General features: G+C 38.3%; 1 protein-coding gene across 1 annotated transcript in view; it reads left to right on the top strand.

Moving 5' to 3' along the window:
- Positions 1-4,761: 4,761 nt before the first annotated feature.
- Positions 4,762-10,075, top strand: part of LOC110457993 (serine--tRNA ligase, cytoplasmic-like) — an 11,411-nt gene continuing 6,097 nt past the window's right edge. Inside the window, exons 1-5 of the mRNA XM_021509515.1 lie at positions 4,762-4,954; positions 5,639-5,709; positions 6,348-6,431; positions 7,002-7,160; positions 9,261-9,401. Coding sequence (XP_021365190.1) covers positions 4,819-4,954; positions 5,639-5,709; positions 6,348-6,431; positions 7,002-7,160; positions 9,261-9,401 — 591 coding nt within the window. The 5' untranslated portion in view covers positions 4,762-4,818. The remainder of the gene's footprint in view (positions 4,955-5,638; positions 5,710-6,347; positions 6,432-7,001; positions 7,161-9,260; positions 9,402-10,075) is intronic.

The raw sequence follows: 10,075 nt of genomic DNA, 5'->3' as shown, positions 1-10,075 counted from the left end.
GGAACTGTGTTTCATACTAACATAAATGTTAAAATGATGCAAATCAATCCTTTGGAGAAGACGTTGATATATTTGTGCTTCGCTTTTTTGTAATATTATTTTATGTGTTATTTTTCAACTTTTGCGAAATAATAAAAAAACAAGATATATATATATATATACATATACCTATAGCGAACTATTATGTGACGTCGTAGTTTATGACGTCACAAAAATACTTCAAATAAACAGACTGAAGAATCTCCTAGAAGAGATGAAAGTACTAAAGACTGGTTGTTAAGAATTGTTCTTTTTACAATATATATATATATATATATATATATGGAAGACCCGGCTATTTCCGTTAGAAGAGGGTTGCCGTGGATTCCCAGTCCAGTGTGTGGGGAAGACGTTCCACGCGCTTGGAATACGCGGCAAAGACCGACAGAAGGTAGTCAGGGTCTTGGGAGAGCAAGCCGAGAGAGCATCATGCTGGATATGGCACCGGCGAGAGGACAATGAGTGGAAGTCGCACAACGACATCATCACTGTGGACCCGCCAACTGTAGGATTTCATGATTTTGAAGGGTCGACACATTCAGCGACGGTTGGTAATCACCTGAAGATGCCAAAGTGGCGACCTACACTCCCAAACCAGACGCGGGCCAGAAACCAGATATAAAGTTCCGGTATGCAGCAACGGATCGCGGAGTCCGTGAAGAGGCGACAACACCAGATGTCAGACGAGACTGAAGGGAATATCGCAAAAATCTATACTGGGTTCTCTACTTTTTAACATTTTTGTAAATGACATGTCTTCATACGTTAAACCATCTAAACTGTACAATTATGCTAAAGACGATACTGTGAGTGACAGAGACCCTCAAGAATAACAACAAATGTAGAAATGGATTGGTTTAAATCAAATCATATGAGGACTTATCCTGAACAATTTTAAGCTGTATGCTTAGGATAGAGATCTGCTGTTGCTTTTTCTCTTATTGGAAATGTAAACATTTAGCCTGAAACAGTAGTTAAACTCCTCGGAGTCAATTTAACCCTATGTTAAATTTGGATTTCGAACTTTGAACATTGTTAAAAAAGCTTCCCGACAACTAGCTGTTCTGAAACGCTTAGGATTTTTTAACGGAAAGAAAGTCTACATGAGTGTGTCTCAAAGTCTAACTGCTGCCAAAGACGTATATATTACGTGATGTGTGTTATGTCTCTTTTAGATTAATTTAACGTGTTTTAGGGGTTTAGATCGACTTCCGGTAAAAATGTCACCCAGTGATTATAAAACATGTATAATTACTCTGAACACCTGGCAGTATAGTTTAATTGTATACCCACGAATATACGTGAACAACCAATTTATGTCTAGGTTCGATCAAACTGTCACTGTCACGATTAAATATGAATAATATGATAGTTGAAAATATTTGTTTCGTTGAAATTTTGCTTTAGATGTCGACTGAAATCGGGATAGGAAAATGAAAATGGCCCTTCCCCACTTCATGATTTTTTTTTCCATTTCACTTTAACACTAAAATGTTAGTCAATTTGTGCGGAATTATCAAATATTTTTCTCCCTAATGTGTATTGAAATATATGAAAATGTGTACCGTTCTGAGGCATTATTTGCCTACTCCATTCAACAACAATTAAAATATATTTTTTACAACATCTTTATAGATAATTATACAGATTCGTCACTCAGATATTGCTTGAAGTAATTACCTAAAACCCAAGCAAATATTGCTTCATATTCTATGCATTTAATTGCAGAAATGAAACAGGTTCCCAAATTTCCACTCATCGCTATATATAGCTAGCTTCAAATTATACGTGAAATTCAAACTCGAATGAGGAAAGAATTCTGCCGGGATCGCTCTAGTTGGTGATATTCAACTCATCTAGGCTTCACAACTTTGGTTTTGCGTTTGTTTTAAAACACAATTTTCATAAACAGGAACTGGATTAGTTCAAAATTGGAAGGTTTATCATGAAAAAAGCGTGTCACAAGTAAACTCATCATAAGTTCTTGGATCCGCCCCTGAAGATATATTTTTTTTATAAAAAAAGGCTGCGAAACAAATGTTCATGTTGGTATTTTAAACTATTCAATAAATGTCATATCAATAATCATCGCCACCATTACTGCAAAACTAATAAACCTTTAAAATTCAGAAATTACACCAAAAGACCTAAATAAAGACAAATAAAGACATCAATTCTCCGAAAGAGAAGATATACATTCAATCAATACATTCCTGAATCAAGGAAATATAATTCCGTACCTGCATCAACTACATTCAATGTACACTGTAACTTTTAGCTGAGAGATAGTGATACACAGTTTACACACCTAAATATCTCACCTGTGAATTAACAGGTATGTTAATTACCCGGATTTCTTACACTTAATACATGTACTATAGCCAAAGGGCATCTACGATACCTAACTATGAATTAACAGGTGAACTAATTACCTTAGAGGTATTACCCCCTGTGAATGTCATGGCCAAAGGGCATTTCTAACCGATCTTCCAACTAACACAGGTAGTTTTTGCCTCCAGTGTTGGAAGGAAAAATTGTTGTAAGTATTAGAGTAAATTTCAACAGCGTTTAACTGTATTTTACATGCGTTTTTACCTTAGGTTATTAACCTGGACCGAAAACTGTCGAAGATAATAATGTAAAAATGTATGTGTATCAAATAAATTAATATAAGGTGTTTTTTATGAAATTTGTGAATTCTGAAGTTTTATCAATTTTGTTGTAATGGTGGTGATGATATGACATTTATATTTTAGCAGTGTTTTAGCAAAAATACAGCTTCAGTGGCGGGTCCAAAAACTCGCGATGAGTTTACTTGTGGCACACTATTTTCAGGGAAACCCTCAGGTTAACCTTCCAATTTTAGCATAAAGCTGAACTAGTCAAGTTCCTGTTATTACAGGTTTCGCATAATTCTACAAAATGTAAAAAATCTTGGTCAAAACCCTCTTTAGGTCCAAATCAGATACATATAAAGGCATTATGTAGTATACTGAACAAAAAAAGAAACGCACAATTAAATTATGCAATCAATAGCCTATGATATTTTGGGAAATTTGAACAAAAATTTATATCAATATGAAGGGACAAGTCTACTCTTTACAATACTGCAGAGGAAAAGTCTGTAAGACGTCACTCGTGTCATCAGTAGTTACTCAAAGTGGGATACCCGCGAAAAACAAAATGACAGTTCAGTACCTGGTGTGGGCACCTGCACGAATCCCTGCACGGATTCTCCTATGCATTGAATTTATGAGAACATTTATTAGCCTTAAGGGAATGTTGTTCCATTCTTGTGTTAATGCTGCGATCAACTGGGTGCGGTTAGTTAGGGGTTTTGACGTTTCCTAATACGCCTGTCCAGCTCATCCCACAGATGCTAAATGGGAGACATGTCGGGGCTATATGGGGGCCATTCCAGAGGCTGCACGTTGTTTGCCGTGCGAAAATCACGACAGACTCTGGCAACATGCGGTCGAGCATTGTCTTGCTGGAAAATTATGTTATGACGTCTGAGAAGTGGAAGGACATGTGGTTGGAGGATCTGGTCTCTGCATCGAACGGCACTGAGGATTTGATCCAGGACCAGTAAGGGGGATTTTACTCCATGGGAGATGCCTCCCCAAACCATTACATAAGCCCCACCGAATATATCGCGTACAACCACGCATGCGTCGGCGAAACGCTCACCGCGTCTGCGATATACCCTTTTGCTTCCGTCTGAGCGATACAGACAGAATCTAGACTCGTCCGTGAACATCACACGCCTCCATCGACGCTCCCCAAACCTATTCGGGCCATGTCTGCGCATCCAGTCAAGACGCACTTGCCGCCTCCGTGGTGTCAGAGGTGGCTCGACATAAGGTCGGCGCGCAATGATTCTCTCGGCACGCAAGCGGTGCCTGGCAGTTTGAGGACTTGTGGGTCTGCAATGAGTACATAAGGTATGCGAGGCAGCCTCTACAACAGTCTTGAATCGGTTGCGCAAGTGCGACAATCGAATCGCCCTGTCTTGTCGTGCGGTCGTTACACGCGGACGACCGCTCCTGGGACGACGACCGCTCCTGGGACGATCGGAAACTAACCCAGTAGTACGGAAACGTGTACAGAGACGGTTAATTGTACACGGACCAACACCAAACTGCCGTGCGACAGCAATTTGGCTATGACCATCCATCAACATCGCAATTGCTCTACCCCTCTGAATTTGCGTTAAGCATGGCATCTCAGTCAACGTGGAAAATTAATGTGGCTGAACTTAGAGTATCCGTTGAGATTATTTGTTTGATTTGAACTAAAGAAGCTCACAAAGTCACACAATGCCATCGTCCATTGGCTGATTTTAGGTAGATTGTTGAGAAGGGAGATCGTTCTTGATGTAATACTGACCAAATATTCCATTATTTCCTTACAGCTAAGGTGTACTGCAGGGGAAGGGGGGGGGGGGCGACTTTGTGTGTTGGTTTTTTTTGTTCAGCATATATATATACGTCTCTGTCCAAATATAGCTGTAACAAATGATCAGGTCTCTATGTGTATGAGGAAAAATAACATAACTATCATAACTTTCATGACAAAATGGGAAAATATATGAATAAATAATGAGAATAAAGACGTTACGGGTCTTGTCAAAAAATTCTCTAGTTTTGTCTTCAAATGGACAAGGATCTTTAAAAAGTACAGCGACTTTAAAATTGATATTATTTCCGGTACCGGTGGCGCATGAGCAGAAACAGTCCACTGACTCCACGTTGAGAGCTCGCCGGGTTGACAGCGAAAATGGTGTTAGACATTGAATTATTCCGTTCTGATAAGGGCGGTGATCCCGATAAGATTCGGGAAAACCAAGCAAAACGATTTAAGGACGTAACTTTGGTCGACAAGGTGGTGGAATTCGACACGCAATGGAGGAAATGTAAGTGAACTGAAACTTGACACAAGGCCGGGTCCAGCTGTCGGACGGTAATCGACAGGTCGGGATGTCGGCTACAAAAGGATGTATTTTATACGCGATTAAAAAAGAAGATAATAAATATACTGCGATTGATTCTACATATAAGCGACATGTCAACAATTAATTTAATTGCTGTTTGTTTGTTGTTTATAAACTACAACAAGATGATGATGCAATCTGACGCTAAAATCTGACACATAAAGTCATTCATAACATGGGGAAATAGTTTTGTTTTATTCTATTTCCCGTGTACGGCAACTGTCATCTTACTATTAATAATGTAAAAGTTAAAATGCACAATGATTTCTGTGCGAACACTTCTAAGATAACTTACATATATTCCTTTTTGTGTGCTTTCTTTTAATATACTACCTGCAAATGAGTTTAATAATGACTATGACTTGCCTGACTTGATGATGCAATAGTTCAGATGCTTATGTGTTTGAAGCTCAGCTGATTTTCATATTACAGACGGGATTGCATCACTAAAATGTGGCATCTCTTAATTAAGTTTGTACTTTGGAATCATTATTTTTAGGATATCACTGCTCAAAATGAGCCAAATAATGCATTTTGATGGTTGAAATAGGTAAAACAAATCATTTTTTATGTTTTCTTCTTACATAGCGTTTTGCTTTTTTGCAGTGAGATACAGAGCAGACCTGTTAAACAAACTAAAGAATATGTGCAGCAAAGTTATAGGAGAAAAAATGAAGGTTGGTGTTAAAAAAGACTGAAACTATCCCAGAAATGATTCTTTTGTAATTCAAAATCAAATATGTAATTTTGAAGTGTTTGTTTCACCACAAATATCTAAGTAATACCGCCATTATTATTTTTTTCAGGCTAGTATTATTATAAATATAATGCTATTTAACTGCATATTCATATTTAAAAAAAATCTCTTTACAAATTTTCAGGAAACAAGTACGTTTCTTAAGGTGATCTGTTAGGATATTATTTTGTTTATGTACCATGGTACATGTACTATCAAAATCCATAAGTGGTTAAAATGCATTGACCTTTTTTAATCTTATAAAATCATTTATCATTTCATGAAGAACAAATTCAATATCATATTCAAGGTCAGACAAAAAAATATGTGTTTTCTGTAACATGTTGGAAAAATTAAGTATAGGTAGATAGATAACAAGTTTTATTTAAAAGAATGATTTTATGTGGTTCAAGTAGCAGAGTGGTCTTGACTTAAACAGTACTTCCTTGAAAATTATCTAAAAAAGTTTAGGATAGGCAGTAGGCACAAAAGAATAGGGTAGGTAGTATAGGGTTATACCAGAAACACGAAATATTTTTTGTTTGGCCTTAAATGAATTGTCTTGTTTGCATCTTGCAGAAAAAGGAGGACCAAGGTAAGGACACTACACTACCGCAGGAGATAAAGGACGATATAGACAATCTTAAGCCAGAACAAATGGCGGTGAGTAGCTTACTTGGTAGTACTGATATTACATATTAAATCAGATCTTTGGTGTGGTATTGTGGCAGAACTGGGCTGGGTGCATTTTCCCCACTCCTTTTACAACTTATATTCACAACGTCCGCACAATTATATGACTTGAAAGTGGTCAAAGTGTACATGTATATAATATATATATATATATATATGGGGCAAAGAAGTAATTCCAACAGTGTGGACAAGTTTAGGTTGTCAAATTTTCGGAGCAATCCGCTCCTTTATGAAGATACATTGAAACAGAATATATATATATTTATATCAATTTTATTGGAACAGATATTTCAAAGTAAAAGAAAATAGGAAAGAGATTCAGTTCTGTTTGTATGAAAATAGAAAAAAAAGGTATACATGTAGCAAGTAATAGTAGCCTTTTATGGGAAGCTAGAGTACAGAAAGTACAATGGGGTTTATCACTTTATACATAAACCAATATTTAAATATTTTGGTCTTTTCGAGAATTGTTTTTGATGTAACTGATGTCCATGCTTGATAGGAAGCCTCCACATGATGATAGTAGGGATCTGTTTGTAGGGTCTGACTGTCACACAGATCAAGCAGGTACGGATCCTGATTGACGACAACATCAAGGAAAACGATGCTGGACTACTAAAGAGTGAGGCCGAGAGGAATGAGGCCCTAAAGGAAATGGGCAACCATCTACATCCTAGTGTCATTGTCAGTAATGATGAGGTAGGCACGATTCTCTTGACAAATCATCTCGGAGATGATGGGGTAGGCAAGATTCTCTGACAAATCATCTCAGAGATGATGGGGTAGGAAAAGGTTCCCCGCCAAATCATCTCAGAGATGATGGGGTAGGAAAGGTTCCCCGACAAATCATCTCAGAGATGATGTGGTAGGAAAAGTTCCACGACAAATCATCTCAGAGATGATGGGGTAGGAAAGGTTCCCCGACAAATCATCTCAGAGATGATGGGGGAGGAAAAGGTTCCTTGACAAATCATCTCAGAGATGATGGGGTAGGCAAGATTCTCTGACAAATCATCTCAGAGATGATGGGGTAGGAAAGGTTCCCCGACAAATCATCTCAGAGATGATGTGGTAGGAAAAGTTCCACGACAAATCATCTCAGAGATGATGGGGTAGGCAATTTTCTCTGGCAAATCATCTCAGAGATGATGGGGTAGGAAAAGGTTTCCCGACAAATCATCTCGGAGATGATGTGGTAGGAAAAGTTCCCCGACAAATCATCTCAGAGATGATGGGGTAGGCAATATTCTCTGTCAAATGATCTCAGAGATGATGGGGTAGGCAAGATTCTCTTCAAATGATCTCGGAGATGATGGGGTAGGCAAGATTCTCTGGCAAATGATCTCAGAGATGATGGGGTAGGCAAGATTCTCTGACAAATGATCTCAGAGATGATGGGGTAGGAAAAGGTTCCCCGACAAATCATCTCGGAGATGATGGGGTAGGAAAGATTCTCTGACAAATCATCTCAGAGATGATGTGGTAGGAAAAGTTCCCCGACAAATCATCTCAGAGATGATGGGGCAGGCAAGATTCTCTGGCAAATGATCTCAGAGATGACGGGGTAGGAAGTGGTTCCCCGACAAATAATCTCAGAGATGATGGGGTAGGCAAGATTCTCTGGCAAATGATCTCAGAGATGACGGGGTAGGAAATGGTTCCCCGACAAATGGTCGTAAATTTATCATGATTTGGGTAGGCAAGATACTTTAACAAGTGCATTTATAATGATGAGTTGGGAAAGATTCTCTACGAATTAAAGTTTCTCTTAGAATTAAAGACACAATGATTAGGTGGGAAAGATTCACTGATAATTAAACTCACAATGATGAGGTTGTTAAGATTATCTGGGAATTAAAATGTAAGTCATCATGATGAGGTGGGAACGATTCTGTGAGAAATAAGCTAATACTGATGTGGTGTGACAGATTCTCTGGGAATTAAAATGTTAACCCATTCTGATGAAGTGGGAAATATTCTGTGAGAAGTGAGGCAGAGCTAATATTGATGAGGTGGGACAGCATCCTTGGGCAAAAGGGACTTAATTTGTATAAACAGTGAGTGTGGCCCCCCTCGGAGCTAAGGAGTAGACCCAATATAGGAAACATAGCAAATTCTTCAAAATCCTTCTTCTGTAGGAATGACGGGATTTTGATTAAATTTGGGATGAAGCACCCTTGGGTGAAGGGGAATCAATTTTGTATAAATGGTGGGTCTGACCCCCTTTTGCAGGGCCAAAGAGGAAAAATAGCTTTTAAATCCTTCTTCTTCTGTAGGAATGACAGGATTATGTCCATATTTGGTCTAATCCTTAGGTGAAGGGGACCTAATTTTGTATCAACGATGGGTCTGACCCCCCTGGGGACAGAGGGGCGGCGCCCAATATAGGAAACAGCAAATTCTCCAAAATCCTCCTTTTACTTTAGGAATGACAAGATTTTGTCCAATTGCATATAAATATAACCACTGACTAATCATGCAACATCTTGCTATTCTAACTTTAATTTTGCTAATATTTCCAATGTTAAAATATGCATATTTTCAGTAATTTTTTCACGGGTTATGATTCAGGAAGATCACTTTTGCCTTGTGGAAGTTTCCTAATTTTAGAAATAACATTTAGTGTTAAAAGAATTTTGTTGTGTAGCAGCTTATCAATTTACTTAGTTAATTACTTTGATTCTCTGTCGGCTATAACTCTACACCCAATTGCAGTATGATACATGGTTTTGATATCCCCTATAGCACCATTTTATTCTGTATTTCTCTTTTCATTCACTTCCATTTCCACTTGTTCAGGATGAAAATGGTGTGGAGCGTACATTTGGGGACTGTGAGACAAGAAAGAAGTACTCCCATGTAGATCTCGTAGTTATGGTTGATGGAGTAGACAGCGATCGAGGGGCAGTGACGGCCGGGGGACGTGGCTACTACCTCAAGGTGAACAGCAATGGCTGAGGGGCAAACACATGATTGTAAAATATTTGTACCACAATATTCTTCTCATTTGTGGATAAAATGAAGTTTTAATAAGAAACGAATCCTTTAACTTTTGCTGACAAGGTTGGTGTGAGTTTTATGCAGATCTTTATTTATCTTATTTTGGGGCCAACATTTTGCCCCATTCTTGATGGAAATGTGGAGCACTATTATTTCCAAAACATCTCAACAAAATTTCCTTATCCCAAAAAAACACCATTCCCATTTCTCAGCTTGTTTTATGTATGACAACGCCACAGCTTCGTCTAAAATTAAAATATCTTTCATAAATAAAGAAGTTTCAATATTTTTAGGTCACTTGAGACTTTGTCTCAAGTGACCTATTGCGATCGCCTTTTGTCCGTCGTCGTCCGTCGTGCGTCTGTAAACAATTTACAGTTTCAACTTCTTCCCCAAAACCCCTGAACCAATTTCAATGAAATTTTGCAGGGACCTTCCATGGACAAAGGTCAACAAAAACAGTTGCCGGTTTAGTCCTAAGCCCCCAGGGGCCTGAGGGGCGGGGCAAAAAAGGGTCAAATTGACTAAAATTTCAAAAATCTTCTTCTCCAAAACCCCTGAACCAATTTCAATGAAATTTTGCAGGGACCTTCCATGGACAAAGGTCAACAAAA

Source organism: Mizuhopecten yessoensis, unplaced genomic scaffold (assembly GCF_002113885.1).
Source record: "Mizuhopecten yessoensis strain PY_sf001 unplaced genomic scaffold, ASM211388v2 scaffold1171, whole genome shotgun sequence".
In the NCBI taxonomy this organism is placed as follows: Eukaryota; Metazoa; Mollusca; class Bivalvia; order Pectinida; family Pectinidae; genus Mizuhopecten; species Mizuhopecten yessoensis.
Note: the sequence above shows the minus strand (reverse complement) of the source record. Positions and strands in the feature narration are given on the sequence as shown.